This window comes from Myxocyprinus asiaticus, chromosome 42 (assembly GCF_019703515.2).
Source record: "Myxocyprinus asiaticus isolate MX2 ecotype Aquarium Trade chromosome 42, UBuf_Myxa_2, whole genome shotgun sequence".
Taxonomy (NCBI): domain Eukaryota; kingdom Metazoa; phylum Chordata; class Actinopteri; order Cypriniformes; family Catostomidae; genus Myxocyprinus; species Myxocyprinus asiaticus.
This window is the reverse complement of record NC_059385.1, coordinates 14,456,502-14,476,597: the sequence shown is the minus strand read 5'-3', so window position 1 is coordinate 14,476,597 and position 20,096 is coordinate 14,456,502. Positions and strand designations below refer to the sequence as shown.

Below are 20,096 nucleotides of genomic sequence, written 5' to 3'. Positions count from 1 at the left end.
AGAAATCAAAAGAATCGGCATATAATTTAATGTATTATAAAAAAAAATGTCTCTTATTTGTAAGAAAACAAATGTGTTTAATTCAATAGTCACAATATATTTATTATGAAAAGGGCTACACAAATACTGTAAATATGAATGGAACTGGAAATGTTTCTCTTTAGGTTTATACATCTAACATTACTCCAATAGAATAAATATATTCCAGACAACATTTTAATAATTTCCTTTAACGTAAGTAAAATATATATATATAATCATAATTTTGAAACACTTGACTGAAATGTTTCTCATGATCTTAAAAATCTTTTGATCTGAAGGCGTAAGCTTAAATGTTTGAAATTAGTTTTGTAGACAAAAATATAATTATTATTACTATTATTATAACCATATTAATTTATTTCATTATAAAACTAAAATTTAATTACAAAAAAAAAAAAAAAGTTTTTGAAATGTATGACTTGGACCAAATAATAAAGAAAAGCAGCCAATAAGTGCCCAACATAGATGGGAACTCCTTCAATACTGTTTAAAAAGCATCCCAGGGTGATACCTCAAGAAGTTGGTTGAGAAAATGTCAAGAGTACATTTCTGCAAATTGAATATTTTGAAGATGCTAAAATATAACACAGTTTTGATTTATTTTGGATTTTTATAGTCACAACATAATTCCCACAGTTCCATTTATGTTATGACTTTATTATTATTTTAAATGTGAAAAATAAGAATGAGTGTTTCAAAACTTTTGACCGGGAGAGAGAGAGTGAGAGTGAGAGCGTGTGTGTGTGTGTGTGTGTGTGTGTGTGTGTGTGTGTGTATATATATATATATATATATATATATATATATAGCAAATGACTTTAATCTACATCTTCAGAAGTTACAGATCAATATTTAACAACTGGAGTCATATGGATAACTGTTATGCTGCCTTTATGTGCTTTTGGAGCTCCAAAGTTCTGGTCATCATTTACTTCCATTGCCAGGACCTATAGAGCTGAGATATTCTTAGAAAAATCTTCGTTTGTATTCAGCAGAAGAAAGTCATACACATCTGAGACAGCATTTCTGTGATTAAATGAGATAGTTCACTGAAAAATGAAAATTATCCAAAGATGTAATGTTGTTCAAAAACATTGTTTATTAGGTACAGAATGCCACAATCACCTTCAACGTGTAGTTTCACATCTGCGATGAAGTCACTTGATGGTGGCGGAATCATTCTCGCCATTATACAAGTGTAATTACCAGCATCACTGAGCTGAACATTGTCTATACTTGGTGACAAGTGCTTAGACTTTGTTTATTGTCATGTGAAAGTTTCATCATCGTAAGCAATAAAACAATATTTACATATAGCTGTGCCATTTGTAAATATATAAAAACAAAATATTATCCACAGAAACTGTGACAGAGTTGTGAATGAGTGGCAGGGCAGATGGGCAGTTTCCCCTCTGATAACATTCTCTGCACCTGTGGAGTGAGTTTCTCACATTTTAGTTTTAGTTTGGCTTTTCATCTGAAACACATCGTGCAGAACAGGGAGAGCAGGAAAATAAACTTCTATAACACGGTAATATATTCTTTTCTAGAATAAAAAAAATCTTAAATGGCAGAAGCACGTGTTGCATTGGTATATATACACAAGGTTTTAATGAGGATGATGTTGGATTTTTAGGTGTACTGAATTTGTAAATGATTTTTATTATTATTTATTGAGCACATTTTCCATATTAACCAAACTACCCAACTTAAATCATTCCACCACTGCTATTAAGATTTCTAATCTAATTACATTTTGTCTGTTGTCATGATGCACTATTCCAATTTTTCTCATATTTGATTAGTTACTTAGAGACCGTACAGTCACGCGACCTCATTAAAGCAACCTAAACATTTCTTCATAAAGAATCGCCACAAAATATAAATTACTTACCCTCGCACACACAGTGTATTGCTGAAGACAAGGATCAGGTGGTGAAAAATCATTAAAGACGCCATTGTCATCGCTGCTTAAGTCTTCCCGCCCTTTAGATTCACACTGCCATCTCGTTTGCACCAAACAGTGTCAACTCACAAGTATTAATGAAGTCGACAGCTACATTCATAGTGCAATACTTTACCTTCCTGCATCTGAACTGTGCGGTGATCTGCATTAGTTTAAATAGGTGAACCACAGAACCAACATTATCAACCTTTTATTGTGTTGTTGGAAAATTCACTATAAATAGAACATTCCAAATGCCAAACATTTCAATGCAAAGTTTTACTGTATTGAAAGTAAGAGAGCAAACAGTTACATATATATGTTACTTTAATAGGTGTTTAAAGAATAACATTTGCGTCAGCAGACAGTGTTATGACATAAGACTCAGTGAGAAGGGCAATGGCGAAGGGATCCCCCTCTATGCAGGGTTCAGTAAGGCAAGGCTGCATCAACAACTGGACTGTAACAATCAGATCCATACATTGCATCATACAGTACTAGTGACAATAATCAGACCAAGCACACAAGAGTAGAAACTCCTTAGAGGAATCAGTACAGGATCTCAGGTAAGCTTTTAAAAAGACGGCTCTACAACTGCATCTAAAGCCATTAACGTACATTCTTGTACAAAGAAATGAATCATAATTCACAGGGTGCATATTTCGGTAATTATAGGGATAGTTCACTCAAAAAAAACAAAACAAAACAAAAAAAAAAAAGTCATCATTTACTCACCACAATGTTGTAATGATGACATGAGGGTGAGTAAATGAAATTTCCATTTTTTGGGTGAACTTTAAGACTCCCTTTGAGACTCAAGAGAAGGTGAAATGTGGAAGGTTTGGCAATTAATATCTGTGATTGCTTTGTTTCTCTTCGAAATGCGTAAAACAAGATTTGATGTCTGATGAGGGTGACTGTAGTATTGTTAGCAAAAGTGAGCATATACTGCACACTAAAGAAGTCAGGGTCTGTGCTGTAAGGAGGACTGGAAGTTTATACAATTATTTACTTGAGGAAACAGCCAAGAATTCCTCCATATAAAGCCACCGAAAGACTGAAGCAATTAGAAAAATACAGGTACAAAATCCATTACATTCAAGAGACAATCTAGCACAAAAGGGTAATATCATAATCTTTATAGCTAATATAGGAATTTCAGTTTCATAGAGGAATTTCGCTAAGAGGCATCTTCTAACTAAAAAAAGGAGGGGTGAGCTTAATGACAAGGGGCAAAATATTTGAGCAAATTCTATTGATGCATCATGCTGGGACGTTCAAATAAGTCGTGCTGTCATTCAACACGGTATTCACAAGCAATGACAATTTGTTCAAATACATCTACTGGTATTTCGCCTCTAAATATGCCTGAGGGGGTCACTATTAAGAATGAAAATCACGAAGGGGACACTGGTGAGATGGGGAGATCAATCTTTAAAAGGGACAGTTCACCCAAAAAAATAATTTATTCCCCATCATGTCGTTCCATACCCAACTGATTCCGTACACCAAAAAAGGATATGTTAGGGAGGGTGTTTACGCTGTTATTTTCTTAAAATGAACGTGAATGGTGCCACAATGCTGTTGATCTCCAAAAATTATAAAAAAAATAAAAATCATAAAAGTACCATAAAATTAAATAATTGTACACTATATTCAAAGTCATATAACAGCTTTGTGTGAGAAACAGACTGAAAATCTCATTTCTTTGACTTTTGCACGCATTCAAATTTTGCTTATGGTTACGAAACACAAGAACCAATAACGTTTTGCACTACTGATGACACACCAGGCTCTGACACATCAAATATGTGCCATATTTGAATACAAGCAAACATTAATGAGATTTTAGAAGACATTTTGTGAATAAACACTTAAGTTTCTGTCTTTTCTCCCAATAAAGCTCAATAAAAGTATGGCTTTAGAAGACTTTGAATATAGTGCACCAGTCGTATAGACTACTTTTCTGGACTATGGGGCTTTTCCACTCCACGGTACAGCTCAACTCGTCTCGACTCTACCCGATACTTTTTTTAGTACCACCTCCAAGCGAGCTGAGCCGATACTAAATGTGACGTCAAAACCCTGCAGATCACCAATTGGTCAGAGAGAATCATCACTACCAGTGTCACTGGATTTGCTACACGGGACAACAACCCGCTATTTTTAAAGTTAGCAACAGCGACAGCAATATCATTTGTTCACGCGACTTTCGAATTGTAAAAAGAAATGGCTGTGCACAAAACCATGCCGTGGTCAATAAACGAGGTGCAGACGTTCCTCTCTTTAGCGACGAACGAAACGACGTGAAATGAAAAAGTCTTTCAGGAAGTGTCTCAGCTGTTGGCCGCACACGGCTACCACCGGACCAACCAACAGTGTAGGGAAAAGTTAAAAAAAACTTAAGTGACTACAGAACCATCAATGACCACAACAGCCGGAGCGGTTCAAACAGAAGAATGTGGAAGTGGTTCGACCAAATGGACGCTATCTATGGCAATAGACCGGCGAGCAACGGGAGGGAGAGTGCCCTAGACTCGGCGTTGTTGGAGTCCACGATGGAGGAAGGTACGTTTTGGTACGTTAACTCAATATTCTGCTTGAAAGCTTCACTTTATTTAGTTGACCAGCTACTGGAAAGCTTGCCTCTAAAACAACCAGGCCAATTTAACTGTTACATTTGTGTAAAATCACCATGCAACAACTGATTTATGCAGCACAATGAGCTAGCAGCTAACAGCTAGCAGTCGTGTTATTGTTTATGGTCAGTAATGTTTGTGTCGCATTTAAGATGACACGTTTGACACGTTTGTGCCGCCTCTACGGCAGTAGAGGCGGCACAACTATGACGATCAGCCTATAATTCCACCCACGTTGAGGCGGCACTAAACTGCAGTGGAAAAGCAAACTCAGAAAAGTAAAGTGAGCAGAGTCGATTCGAGTCGAACCGTAACGTGCAGTGGAAAAGTGCCATCATTTTGGGGTCATTTTTAGATAGTCCCTGGTCACCGTTCACTTTCATTGTATGGAAACTACATTCTACATTCTGCTTTAGTTCTCTTTTTGTGTTTCATGAATGAAAGAAAGTCATACTGGTTTGGAGCGAGATAAAGCTGGCAAAATGGTGACAATGTTCATTTATGGGTGAACTATCCCTCTAAGAACATAATGTTGCTTTGGTATGGGTTTAAGGTGCAAATATTGTCTTTCTAAAATAGGCATTGAAAAGGTGCCGACATTTGCACACCACTCTCACTGTAGGTAAATTCAGAGGACAACCATCTAAAAAGATTAGAAGTATTAGAATTGTGCTGATATAATACATTTTAAACCTGAAGACAGATCCACTGGCTAAGCTCAGTGGAATAAGCATGCCTGACCCTCTGCATCATGAAATTTCCCTTACAGATCATTTTCACTTTTTTTTAGCAAATGTCTGAGAGAACAACGTGTCATACGCACATGTATGGTACTTCTGATCTCTGGGAAGAACTTAAAACACGAGGGAAGACATCTTACAGTAACTTCAAAGGAACATTTGGGACGCAACATTTTGAGTCTCATTGAACATGATTCATTGCACTTGGAGGAAACAGATATTCCTCCTATGGACCTTAGGCAGGATAGAAGCCATGTTTAACTTGGTGTCGAGCTTTCAGAACAAATTGTACATGTATCTCACAGCCCCATTTTTATTCGCATCATATTAAACATGCCGTTCTCCCTGCCTAATGTTTATACTGAAGAGGGGATTCACAGTCAGACTGCTGCCTGATACACTTCAAACGTCCATAATCACAATCAAATGATTTCAACACAGATGAGCAGGAGCTTTAGCATCTTATTATTCATAATTAATAATACTTTCACCCGACTACTCGCTTCTAAAGCGGGCCATAAAGGTGATTTATAAAATTTACCTAGCTTCGTAAAATCACACTTAAAAAAGTGATTAGGTTTTGATTCTTCAGGTAAACATTAATAGTTCTCACGACTGCCTCAGGCACAATTGCAAGCTTTCTATTACTTAAAATACACTGAGGTTTAAACCCTTGGCTTTGAGTAAATGCCTCTATAGTATAAATAACTGGGAGGGGGGAACATTCAGACATAATTCTTGCGCCCCACCTTGCACACTAGATGTTGGCCACGCGCGTGCACTCCAAAAGCAGGAACTAATCGTCTAGAGGCGGTACATTATTTTTCAGTGCTTGTTGGCTTAACAGGTAAGCATAGGTATATAATATATATACACACATACAGATATTTGTATATGAGCTTTTGACAACAGTCTTGATCCAGTAGACCTCAGGAAAGGCTGAGGTTTTATGACAAAACATTACAAAGAAAGCAAGGAAAACGGCGCCCTACAGAAGAATTTTTAGGGAAATTACAGTATTTCAAAGAAGTAAAAAAAAAACCTTACTAGTTATAAGTTCATAAATTCACAGACAATATAATTTTAAGAAGAATAATTGGTGACTTTAAGAGCAAAATGAACAAAAGAGCATCAATTATCACGTTAAAAAGGGAAAAGCGTGACTGTAACAGCATAAGATAGCTAGTGACGGGTTTTAAACCTGTGATCTGGCTTATAGCATTCCTTCATTTATATAATATAGGCTTCCTGGGTTCTAAGGAGGGTTTCAGAAAGCAGAATCTGAGGTTCAAACCAGCCCAAGAACACAGGGAGCAGAACATGACACTGGTATGGTCTGAATCACAAGTGCCTGAAACACAGGATGTGCACATATGCAGTACACATATGCTTCAAATCCCATGATACAAAGTGTATGTGAGTGAGAGAAATTTCTTTCTACTCTTCCCTACTGAAAAAACAATGGGGCTGGTCACCCGCTTACGTTGTGATTTGGATAGTTGAAAGGACAGTTCAACCAAAATGAAAATTCTGTCATTATTTACTCACCCTCAAAGACATAAGAACTATTTATTATCGAGAGCATTGTTTTTAGCAAGCCATTGTGAACAAGCCTCTCTCATAGTGGCCATGAACACGCAGCTGACGTCAATAATTTTGCTGAAAAATGTCACATTTTGGGTTTTACAAAAACCTATCATATGCCTTCAGAAAGCTTTGCAGATGACACGTGGACTACGTTTATGATTTCTTTGGGTCCTTTTTTTTAAGCTCTGAAGTCACTATCAATTGCCATTGTATTGAAAAGATGGACCGGAATATTCATTCAAAGATCTCCTTTTGTGTTCCGCAAAAGAAAGTCATACAGGTTTGAAACGACAAGAGGGCAAGGAAATTATGACAGAATCTTTATTTTTGGATGAACTATCCCTTTAACCAGCAAGACTGCCTTGGTCAACCAGTTTCATCAACTAAGTTTTGCTGGTGAACAGCATGGCTATGTTGGTCCACTAGCGAGACCAGCACCAAACCATCAAGGAAATTAATGCTAGGGTTTTTTCAGCAGGATTCTCCATTATTTTTCTTTCATTTCCAGCTCTCTCCCACTGTGTGCTGGTACTTTTAGCTGGAATGAACAGCATCTACTGCCTCAGCTACAAGAGGAAAATGAGGACTGAGTATCTCAGTGACAATACAAAAGCTAATTTGATACTAAACAAAACTACAAACAATTAATCGCTATTATAGCAAAAGCCAAAGTCTATTAAAAGCCTCGTCTACGGTAGCTAAAAAATTAGTGCAGTGTCTGTTATTAAACTATATTAGGAGACAAGTAGCACTCTTTTGGATTATCCAGCAAGACGCTACACACTGCAGTAAGGTCAAGTATTGACATAAAATGCATTTTTTTTTTCATTCAAGTATCACCATACTGCTCTGATACCAAACTCATTTATAGCTGTGCACAGGGTCCAGAATAACTTTTGCCACATTGGCCAACGACGAGTGAATTGAGAAAATTTACCAGGAAAAATAAACAGAGGGATTATTTAGCTATTACTTACAAACAGCGCAGGTCACTCGCAGCATCATTTATGAGACGAGTCAGTCTCCGTCTCATGGTGAAACTGCACTTGTCACAAACTGCATCGTTTTTTAGAATCGTTAGCACAATGTGATACTGAACTTCAGATTTTTGTTTTGGTGACTTAATCCAAGGAATATTCCACATATGTTTTGCCACAAGGAGTTCGGGAGAAAAAAAAAAACAAGTAGACGTCCTAGATAAACTTAAGATTGAAAATGTTCCACTGATGTAGACTATACATCGTTAGAAGATGCGCAAGTCGCGTCACTTGTTTATGTTAATATGTTTGTTTGTGTCTTTGATTTGAATAGCGCAAGTCACCTACATTAGCGAGGTTCAGACCAGTGTTGTTACAATTCGGTTTAAACCAAGCAATGCTGCAGTTCCTAATAAAGTTAGCGATTCATTTTTACTCCCATTTGGCACTTTGCAAGAGTTAATTTTGGACCCTGGCTATGCAAAAGCACAGAATGAATAGTGACAGTGTGTCACAATTTCGGAAGTTTCAACTGGTTTTCCACCAGGTGATTCAGTCTGTCAGAAACTCTTGTAGGCATGCGTGCGACCGCAGCACGACTCGCACAAACATCCGGCTCCCCCCTGACATATTACTGCTGTTTGTGAGAGAAAAACAGGTGCTTTCTCTTAACTGACAGAGGCACCAGACAAATTGAGGGTCATTGCTTGAAAGTAAAGAGGCATCTAGGCATCAACTGTGCATTGTGAAGGTGAAGATGGTATTGAACCATGAACAGAAAAAATCTGAATAGGGCTTGAGGTATGAAGCTGAGGTTGAGCAGTCTTGAAACACACTCTCTCTCTCTCTCTCTCTCTCTCTCACACACACACACACACACACACACACACACACACACTCTCTCTCTCTCTCCCTCTCTTTAGATTCAGACCAGGAAGGGCAGAAGGAAGCCATAAAACATTCCTCTGACCAAGAGAGAGTGAATGTTGCAATGTGAAGAAGTTTGTGCAATGAAGCTTACCAGAAAAAAATATATAGAAAAAGACAAATAGAGAGAGAGCACTTGCTTCAATGCACTTGTACGCAAAACTTGACCTTAAATAGTAGCCATTTCTTGCAGATTGTAAAGTCTGATAACTGGTCCGGAGCCAACAGAGGAAGCTCGGGGACCAGGATTGGCTTCCCTGGGGCCCCGAGGGGGTGAAAGGGAGGGAGGGTGGTGTGGGGTGGAAGGTGAAGGCTTCTGGGATAAAACATCATCCATCTCAGAGCTTCTCTCATCCCTTTCCAGTCTCTCTCTCTTTCTCTGTATCCCCCAAGCAGCAGGGCCAGGGGTCAAGGATAAGGTCCCAGCATGTCCATACATGGGCCCTGACCAGGTTGGACCTGGCCCGGGCCAGGCTAAGACCTCACTGGTCTGCACAGGAGATCAATACAGGGGCCATGTCCTTTACTTGACCATCAGTGGGGATGCTCACAGCACGCTGGGCTCTGGAATACAAACACAGTGGCATTTATTTTCAACACACACACCCCCTTTTAGAGCTGTGTTCTCTGTTCTCAACTGAAGGATGGAAGGTCTAACAGAAAAAATAAAATAAGAAAATGCTAAATGCAAATAATAAAATGCAACTATCCGTAAATTTGTGCATAGTTAAGATTTGTGATAGATCGATATATCGGCCTGGGCTGCATTTCCCAAAATCATCGCAAGCTTAAGTTGATCACAGAGACCATTGGCGCCAATGGTTTCTATGATCTACTTAGGCTTACGATGCTTTTGGGAAATGTAGCCCAGGCTGATATTAGGCCTTTTTGAGATTATTGCCATTGGCTAATAACATTGCCTGCTTTGCTGATTAACAAAAGTGTTTTTTACTCCTTGTGTCAGTTCAAAAATCTATTAATAATTATAAAATTGGCCCAGTTTTTGTTCCATGTGTTGGGCTGGCTAATATATTACATTTTTGCTTTTTTTATGCATGTACATCATTCATGGTAATATCGATACATTTCATGGTTGATTTTAAGACACTTTTGTATGATAAATACTTTTGGTATTGTGTTGGGTTGTCACTCAAAGTTCAATGTAAAATCTGGGTTCAGAAGCAAAACAAGTTGAGAACCACTGAACTACTGTTTGTAGGGGTGCGTGTTCCCGTGTACCTGTGCACATTCTCCATGGCTGCAACCTCAGCGAGGGCTGCTAAGCTGAAGAAGGCCGGGAGGCCACCAGACGCGTCCGCCCTGTCCACTTCCGCTGACCTGGGGTCAGTGTAGCAGCCCCCTCTATTGCATAATGTCTCTTGAGTAAATGGCTTTTCATCCTGATTCTTGGCCTGATCAGATTTTTCCTCTGCAGAAAAGGAGGGTAAGGATAATAATTTGTGCTGTGTAACCGTAATCTTGTTTGTACATAAAAAAAGGTTTTTTTTATGTACAAACAAGATTTTTACATTTTTGTAGACAGAGTGAGAGGTGCCTAACTGTGTACAGTTGCTAAGGTGTTCAGAGTGGGTTTCACCACATTTGAGAACATTTTTCAAGTGTACATCTCTTTACAATCCTAAATAAGATGACACTGTAGAAGGAAATTGTGGGTAATGCTTACCCTCTGCAGGTGACACACGGCCATCGGCTGTGCGCACCAAGTGTGTGATTTTACTCTTCCTGGCCTTCCTTTTCTGACTGCCCACGGGCGAGTCCAGAACTTTCAGGGGCTCAGGAGTGGGAGACACACATGGACTACCCGACTTCACTGGACTTGTTTCCATGAGCACAGGGTCAGGTACGACATTGTCTAAAAGAACAAGAGGATGAAACATGTGAGAGCACATACACGGACCTGGAATTTGTAATCTAGAAGTCTTTAGATTTTGTCGTTAGAGTCACCTATGATTCTCGATGGTCAGAAATAAAGTACAATATTTGGTTTACACTACATGGACAAAAGGGTGTAGACACCTCCTTCAAATTAATGGTTTTAGATAGGTCTCCTAATTCCAGTAAAAACAAAAAAGTTGTGGCTATTCTAGAGAATTGTATGCTTCCAAATTTGTGGCAACAGTTTTTGGAGGGACCATTTCTCTTCCTGTTTGACAAAGTCCCTGTGCACAAAATGAAATGATTTGATGAACTTCCTATTAATGCCAATGTTTTAAAATGAAATGCTAAACAAGCACATATGGGTGTGATGTTCGGGTGTCCACATAGTTTGGGACATCTAGTGCAGCTTGTGGCACATTTACTACAACACAACAGGCTGCATCAAAGAATCTACATAACTGTGACACATGTGCACCTTTAAGATAACCAGAGTGCAGAGTGACCTAGATATGCCAGTGTTCCCTGCTATGCGGCAGGAAGTACTGAAACACACAGCGCTAAACCACACACAAACAACTACAACCACAATGCAGACACAGTTCCTAGCACTCTCATACACAACCTGAGAATGAAGCTAATATCAGAACAGTGGGTTTCATTCAATAATAATTGCGTATGTTACGTACTTATGCACACAGAAAAGGTGTTTGCACATAATTTATGCCATACAGCATAATTTATTCTTACACTAATTCTAATGTTGATGAAATCGGATTATCACATGCCCAAATAAGGGTTTTCCGTAGGAAGATCTTCTAGTAAATCTCAAAACCAGTCAAAACACACAAATTTTTTTTTATATTGGCCTCAACTACACATAATCGGTAGCATTTCTGCAGATCTGATCCCAGATCAAGCTTTAATGCAGTCATCCATGCATTTTTGTTACTTTAAATTAAACAATTTTAACTAAATACAAACAAATATACTGAAATAAAAACTACTAAATTGCAAGATGACCTAGTTATTTCATTTCTACAATAATATATATTGTAGAATATAAATAATCAAATTTATGTAAGATACACTGCCTGGCCAAAAAAAAAAAAAAAAAAAAACAAAAGTCGCAGTTTGAAAAAAAGGCAGTGTTATGATCTGGGGTTGCTGCAATTGGTCAGGTCTAGGCTCAGCAACGTTATGCAGCAATAAAATCAAGTCAGCTGACTACCTGAATGAACTGAATGACCAGGTTATCCCATCAATAGATTTTTTCTTCCCTGACAGCACGGGCATATTCCAGGATGACAATGCCAAGATTCATCGGGCTCAAATTGTGAAAGAGTGGTTCAGGGAGCATGAGGAATCATTTTCAGACGTGAATTGGCTACCACAGAGTCCTAACCTTAACCCCATTGAAAGTCTTTGGGATGTGCTGGAGAAGACTTTATGGAGTGGTTCGACTCTCCCGTCATCAATAAAAGATCTCGGCCAAAGATTAATTCAACTCTGGACGGAAATAAATGTTGTGACATTGCACAAGGAGGTCGAAACAATGCCACGACGAACGTGCCATAAACAAAGCTAAAGGCGGTCCAACTAAATATTAGATTATGCAACTTTTATTTTTGGCCAGGCAGTGTATACAATATAAATAATACATGTAATGTATATAAACATATCTTAAAAAACATTTATGCTTAACACATTCCTTAGGCCACAGAAAGTCTGTGATTTTAGCGTATGTGTGGTTTAATTTGGTTCTAAATTTAAAATAAATTTAAGAGTAAGCTTACTGATGAATTATGGATTCTACATGAAAACCTTCATACACAGGTTTTGTGCATCGAAAATGTGTACACACTGTTAGTGAATGAGACCCAGTGTTTAATGGTTGATCGGGTGTCACCTTTGTCTGCTGCAATGGATTTCTCCTTCCTGTGTTTGTACTTGTTGACTATCTTGTGGAATAAAGTCTTTTTCTGAGATGAGGATGAACCTAATTTCAAAAGAAATAAAACAGAACAAACAAAAAAACAGAGCATGCTATGTTAGGTGGAAGCAATGTCATTCTGAACATGAGATGAGCACTCCCTAAGAAATCAGGCAAATGAGGAAATGAGTGTGGGGTCAGGAGGATGTGATGTCAGTTTCCAAGCATGCAATGCACTCACCCTTACAGGGTTTGGGCTGTTCAGGAGGGCTGGACATACTTGTTTTTTTCTTCTTGGTGACCGCCACAGTCTTTTTGTCAAATGTCAGGGGGCTGTACTGCGGTAAGCTGTTGAACTTTTTCTCGAACTCCTCTTCAAGCTTTCCTAGTCTGTGAGTATTATACATAGTAAAACATTAGCCATCAGATTGAAACCACTGCTCACTGGGAATCAACGTCCCAAAATGGTACAATGGAACATGATGGAATGTTCTATATATGGGTTTTCAACAGGGAGTCTGCAGTGCCCTACGGCCAATTATTGTTTGATCTCAAACTAATTTTTGTGAAAAAAAAAAAAAAAAAAAAACAAACATATGAAACTTACTTCAAAGCTGAAGTTAAAGGAATAGTTCACCCAAAAATAAATTCTCTAATCATTTACTCTCCCTCATGCCATCCTAGATGTGTTTGACTTTTTTCTGCAGAACACAAATGAAGATTTTTAGAAGAATATCTCAGCTCTGTAGGTCCATTCAATGCAAGTGAATGGTGACCAAAACTTTGAAGCACCAAAAAGCACATAAAGGAAACACAAAAGTAATCAATACGACTCCTGTGTTTTAATCCATGTCTTCTGAAGCAATCTGATCGGTTTTGGGTTAAGAAACAGTCCAAAATGCAACTCCTTTTTCACTGTAAATCTTGCCATTGCAGTCTCTATGCACAATCACGATTTCAAGCTCGATTACACTTCCTAGTGCTTGACACATGTGCAGAATGTTAGATAGTTAGGAAGTGTAATTAAGCTTGAACTCATGATCACCAAGGAGACTGCTGACGTCAAGACTTCTTGTGAAAAAGGAGTTATATTTTGGTCTGTTCTCACCGAAAAATGATTGGATCACTTTAGAAGACATGGATTTATCGTATGTCGTATGTATAACTTCTATGCTGGCTTTACGGAGCTTCAAATTTCTGGTCACCATTCACTTACATTTAGGGTTGTTTCTCACAAAAACCTTTCATATGCTTTCAGACATCTTAGAATTTAATGCACGAATCGTATGAATTACAAAGCTGAGATTTTCTTCTAAAAATATTAATTTGTGTTCTGCAGAAGATAGAAAATCATACACATCTGGGATGGCTTATGGGTGAGTGAATGATGAGTGAATTATAATTTTTGGGTGAACTATTTCTTTAAGAAGTTAGTAAACTAAATGTTTCATTGTCCCTCCCACATAAAAATGACGATCAAGTAATATTTGTGCCGAGTTTTCGGAACATTCCATAGGGGTCCTTGGCCTGATAAAGTTTGAAGACACCGGTTCTAAATAACATCATGTTTGGAGTCTTTTAGTGTAAAGTTGAGTAATACTATGATCATGGAATGGCAAATATGAATACGGTAAATGTTTGAAATGTACAAAATTCCTCGGACTACTTAATTACCAAGCTAAACAAATTTAGAAAAATTACAGCTTTTGAGAAAATGCGTGAAAACTTTATAGACCACTAACAGTCTCCAATTAGCCTAATTAACAAATAAATATTAGCAAACCCACAATTTAGCCTTAAAAAAATAAATAAATAAATAAATAAAAAAAGTAAATAAAATACCGGGGGCATTCTGATTCAGTCAATATCAAATGACATCGAACGTGTCTGCAGGAAAACAATCTTAATTTTTCTACAGATCTAGTGCAGTGATGGAGAAACTACAGCTCACCCTGGGGTGCTTTCCTCTTTGGACTTGGACTTCTTGAGCTTTTTAGGGTTGCTGGCAGCAGTCTGAGAAAATCCCCAGCTCTCATCATTCCAGCCACCCTCATGATCGGACAAACTGCCACGCATAGAACCTCTTTTCCCTAGAAAACAGACCAAATGGTAAACCTAGATACAGTTCCAGGTCACTGTCCTTATTGAATGAATGTTGAATGTTACATTTATATAGCTTTTACATAATGAACAGGGGACTCTCCTCGATCACCACCAGTGTACAGCATCCACCTGGATGATGCAAAGGCAGCCATAGTGCACCAGTACGCTCACCACACACCAGCTTTTGGTGGAGAGGAGAGAGTAGAGTGCTACAGCCAATTCATGGATGGGGATTACTAGGAGGCCATGATTGAGAAGGGCCAATGGGGGGAATTTGGCCAGGACACCGGGGTTACACCCCAAGTCTTTTACAAGACAGCAAAGAGTCAGGACCTCGGTTTAGCATCTCATCCGAAAATATGGTGCCTTTTTACATTACAGTGTCTTAGTCACTGTACTGGGGTGTTAGGACCCACACAGACTGCAGGGTGAGCACCCCCTGCTGGCCTCACAAACACCTCTACCAGCAGCAACCTTAGTTTTCCCTAGGAGGTCTCCCATCTAGGTACTAGCCAGGCTCAACCCTGCTTAGCTTCAGCCAGTAACCAGTCTAGAGCTACAAGATGAGATGATATGGAAGTATCTAATTCTACTTCCTGTCAGTAGGACCTGACCCCCACCGCCCTGCTTAAACATTGTCTGTCTGCCATTTCAGTGCCTATCTGCCTCCTCATTAACAGAGTGGGAATTTCAGTCCAAATTGATGGATAAAGTGGTTGCCTCTCAGCTACAATCCTACCTGGCCTCACACAATCTCTTTGAGTGTTTTCAATCTGGTTTCCGACCACTCCATAGCACAGAGACTGCACTCATTAGAGTCATTAATGATCTTCTAATGGCCGCAGACTCTGGTGCCCTCACTATTCTTGTTCTCTTAGATCTCAGTTCTGCATTTGACACCATCTCACAGCATACTCATTTCTCGCCACTCTGCTATGGGCATTTCTGGTACTGTAATATCAATTAATGTTCAATGTTCAATTCTTATCTCTCTGACAGTCAACACTACATCTCTATTCGTCAGTCAAAGTCTACTACAGCTCCTGTTTCTCAAGGTGTCCCTCAGGGTTTTGTTTTTGGTCCACTGCTCTTCCTCAATTATATGCTTTCCCTGGGTCACATCATCCGCCACCACGGACTCAACTTTGACATAAAGCTGTTTGTCATCAGCATAACAGTGAGTTCAAAACCTACTGCCCCCTTACCCACAACCTCCTTATCTGCATGTATCAATGACATCAATAGCTGGATGACCAATAATTTTCTCAAACTTAACACTGACAAAACTTAACTTTTAGTTGGTTCCACAAACCGTACATCTTGCCATTCTGATCAGTCTGTTGATTTTGATGGTGTCCTGGTCAGACCCTCCTCTAGTCAGAAACCTCAGCATTATTTTGGATTCTTCACTCTCCTTCCTCCCTCACATCTCTTCTCTCACAAAATCTGCTTTCTTTCACCTCAGTAATATTGCCAGACTACGCTCCATTCTCAATATAAAAGATGCAGAGACTCTTGTTCACGCTTTCATCACTTCATGACTCGACTACTACAATGCCCTCTTTTCTGGTCTCCCCATCAAAACAATCAATAAACTGCAATACATTCAGAAATCTGCAGCTCGGGTTCTCACTTATTCCAAGAAATAATCTCACATCACTCCCATTTTACGTAGACTGCACAGGCTACCTATCTCTTACCGCATTCAGTATAAATTACTCTTCACAACATTTAAAGCTCAACATGGTCTTTCTCCTTCTTACATCACAGATCTTATTCATCCCTACACACCATCCTACTCACTCAGGTCTTCTGACTCCGGTTTACTACTCATCCCACATTTAAGCTAACATCACTGGGTGGCAGGGCTTTTATAGCTCCAGCATTATGGAACTCTATCCCTCCATCTTTGCCGTGTCATTCTGACTCTTATCTGATCTGCTCTTCTGTTTTTTTGTTTTGTTTTTATATTTGCTTGCTACTTGTAAAGCGACCTTGAGTTTGTAGAAAGGAGCTATATAAAATAAACGTATTATTATTATGGCTGCTGACATGGTTTTTGATTTATTGCTTATAAATGAATTATTTATTTTTAAAGAAGCAATTTACCCAAAAATGAAAATTCTGTCAAAATTTACTCACCCTCACGTCTTTTAGAGCTAAACACAGTGCAAGTTTTGGTGAGAACACACGTGACACTGTGAACAAACTTTTGTAATACGCTCAACATGCAACGGACATCAATATTTTAACTGAAAAATTACTATGATTTCAGGTTGTTTCTAACCAAACCTATTGTATGCCTTCAGAAGACACTTTTTTTTGGCTCTTTTCAAGCTTTAAAGTGATTCACTCTCTACTCCTGTTGGACTAAAAAGATGGGCCGAGATATCCATTAAAACATCTTTTGTGTTGCGCATAAGAAAGAAAGTCATATGGGTTTGAAGCAACATGAGGGTGAGTAAATTATGACAATTTTTATTTTTGGGTGAACTATCCCTTTAATTTAAAATGCACATTAATACATAATAGGAAACCCTAGAAAGAACATCTGAAGTTCTTTTGGGGTGGTGTCGTTTATGTAGAATAACAATTTCTTCTACTTAGATAATTGAGGAAGGGTGATTTATGAATTCGTTTTTGCTCAGCTGAAACTAGTGGGCTACGAGTTTCATATTTAGTCACATGTCTTCACACTCTCCACTTGACAAGGTCAGCGAACAGGAATAAACAGAAATCACCAGACAGTTATCTACCAATTCAAAACCGATTTTTTTTTTAAAGGAATAGTTCACCTAAAAATTTACATTTTGTCACTGTTTACTCCCCCTCATGTTGTTCCAAACATTCTTTCATCCGTGGAACACAAAAGGAGATGTAAGGCAGAATGTGAGCCTCAGGCACCTTTCACTTTCTTTGCATGTTTTCCCCCTCCATCTTTTTTTGTGTTCCACAAAAAAAAAAAAAGTCTTGCGTGTTTGGCATGACATGAGGGTGAATAAGTGACTCCAGGATTTTTGTTTTTGGATGAACCAAATTTGATAATTACCTCTATCCACATTTGCTCTCAATGATGTGAGCATCCCTTCAGACACCAGAGTCTTATAAAGCGCTCCTTTACAGCTTCGCTCTGACTTCCTGGAGCCACAGGCCTCTGGTTTAACCTCTGGTTCTTTATCCTCCTCTCTGGCTTTAGGCGGTTTGGTGTCTGTGTCTTTCTCTTCTGGTTCAATCGGAAGTGGAGAAGAACAGTGAGGTGCTAATTCTTCCACACAGCTAGGGGGCTCAACCTTCACATCTGGCTCCTTCTCATCCTCTGTCTTAGGGTTCAGGTGAGCTTCCTCTGTTTTCATTTCCACATCCTGTTGCTTTATATTTTCTTCTTCCCCCTCTTCCTCCGTCACGTCTTCTTTCATCTTCAGCTGTTTCTTCGGTTTAGGTTTCGTTTTCTTGTTCACAGGTGGAGATTGGTCCGCGACGGGGCTGCTCTCACTTCCTGAGGGACGAGGTTTCTTCCTGGGTATCTCTTCTGAGCCCCAAGCACCTTTAGCTACTGCCTCAATAGTGAACATTACACTGTCCAAGTCCGACTCGGATGACTGACGCTTCTTCACTTTTTTGGGCGAACCGGGATTCTTCTCAGACTCGTCGGACGCTTTATTTTCTTTCTTCTTTTTCTTCTTCTTCGGTGTCTTTGATGGGCTAAGCTCAGTTGGGGTGGTGACAGTGGAAGAGGAGGAGCCGGAGGTAGAGGCAGAAGAGGAAGATGATGATGACGATGGCGTGTCAAGAGGAAGATGAGGAGAGTCCATGTGCTCTTTGTGGTCAGGGTTGGATGTGCTACTTGAGCTGTGCTGAGCACAGAGAGATGAGGAACCACCTGAGGGCTGGGAGGAACGAGCTTCCATCTTTTCTGCCTCAGAGGCCAGACTAATCTATACACACACACACGTTAAGGTTACAGGTTAGGTTTTGAATTTAAAAAAAAAATAAAAAACTCTAGATATAAAACTAGATATTCATAACTAGATATTCATAAAAAATACTATGTTCCACTACCAGGTCATTAGATATGATGCAATATATATCAGCCAGATCGTAATATGTTAAAGCATTGACTATACAAAATGAGACTTGACTGTTATGCTTATGAATAGGAAAAATTGTAATGCTAAATATGGCCTGTCATGTTTTCATGGAGAACTCATATGCGCATTAGCTGGACCAGCCTAAAAAATAGCATTTTTTGGCGTGATCCGAGCCAAACAAGCACAATTTAAGATATGATTGTTGTCAAATTTTATTGCTGATTTTAAATGTTATTTGATGGAAAATTTGACCGTTTTGAAGATTTGAGTGAAAAAAATTTAGGGAATTCAATTTTATCAATTGAGAATTTATTGACTTGTGAAATGTTTCTACACTGCAATGAATCATGTTCTTAATCAGTATCTTTCTCTTGTTTTCCAGTTATTTGATCTAAATATCCTTAAAACAAGATAGATTCAATAGAGAAGCAAAATTGCATAAGATTTTAAGATTCGTTTTCAGAATTTATCTTGAAATTAAGTCCATTCCGTCTAATTCCACTGGAACATGGGAAATGGTTGGAGAGAAATCATTAGGGCTTGGTGACATCAACCAAAAAAGGAAAGATGTTTCAGAGGCAGATTTTGATGAAAGATTACTAAGACAAACATTTACTTTGGAATAACATGCACTAACGAATAATTAACAATAAGACTAGGAACGTTAATTAAGAACATAATGGTGTCAATTTTGATTTCATAGTGACTTGATATGAGCACCCACCAGGTGGCAGCATTTATACCAAAACTGTCCTAGGATTTATTACATAACATTGCCTGCCATTAACCATGCTAACCAGTCAACACAAGCCAATGCCTCACTGAGTGTTCATTCTGCACAATAACAGCAAATATATAATGCAAGGTTCATCCTGTCTAATATCTGTAATTAACCCAGGGCAGTGAGTGTACATTGTGTGTGGGTGTGTGATGTACCTCAGCGAGCTGGAAAAGAGCTGACTGACCACACTGCCTCCCTTCAGACACAGATTGAGACCTACTGGAGGAGATCTGCTACAGAGGCAGAGACAACACACAAATTATGATGCAATACCAATAAGTAGACACAGAGGAATAACACACATATTGGGAGTATTAGGAAATATACACACAGAGTAATGCACACAGACATATTTGGTTTGTTTACATGAATAGTTCACCCAAAATTACAAATTATTATTTTCTCATAATTTACTCGTTTGTCGACATTGTCATCTGA

At 38.7% G+C, this 20,096-nt stretch overlaps 1 protein-coding gene across 5 annotated transcripts in view; it reads right to left on the bottom strand.

Moving 5' to 3' along the window:
- Window positions 1-2,185: 2,185 nt before the first annotated feature.
- Window positions 2,186-20,096, bottom strand: part of LOC127432512 (HMG box transcription factor BBX-like) — a 47,456-nt gene continuing 29,545 nt past the window's right edge. For 3 of the 5 annotated variants that reach the window (XM_051683688.1, XM_051683690.1, XM_051683689.1), the window contains exons 10-17: window positions 19,814-19,891; window positions 17,839-18,724; window positions 14,638-14,776; window positions 12,928-13,076; window positions 12,663-12,752; window positions 10,542-10,730; window positions 10,097-10,286; window positions 2,186-9,421 (exon numbers count right to left, since the gene is read on the bottom strand). In XM_051683688.1, the coding sequence (XP_051539648.1) occupies window positions 9,340-9,421; window positions 10,097-10,286; window positions 10,542-10,730; window positions 12,663-12,752; window positions 12,928-13,076; window positions 14,638-14,776; window positions 17,839-18,724; window positions 19,814-19,891 (1,803 nt within the window). In that variant the 3' untranslated portion in view covers window positions 2,186-9,339. The remainder of the gene's footprint in view (window positions 9,422-10,096; window positions 10,287-10,541; window positions 10,731-12,662; window positions 12,753-12,927; window positions 13,077-14,637; window positions 14,777-17,838; window positions 18,725-19,813; window positions 19,892-20,096) is intronic. The other 2 variants (XM_051683693.1, XM_051683692.1) reach the window with 2 other exon arrangements.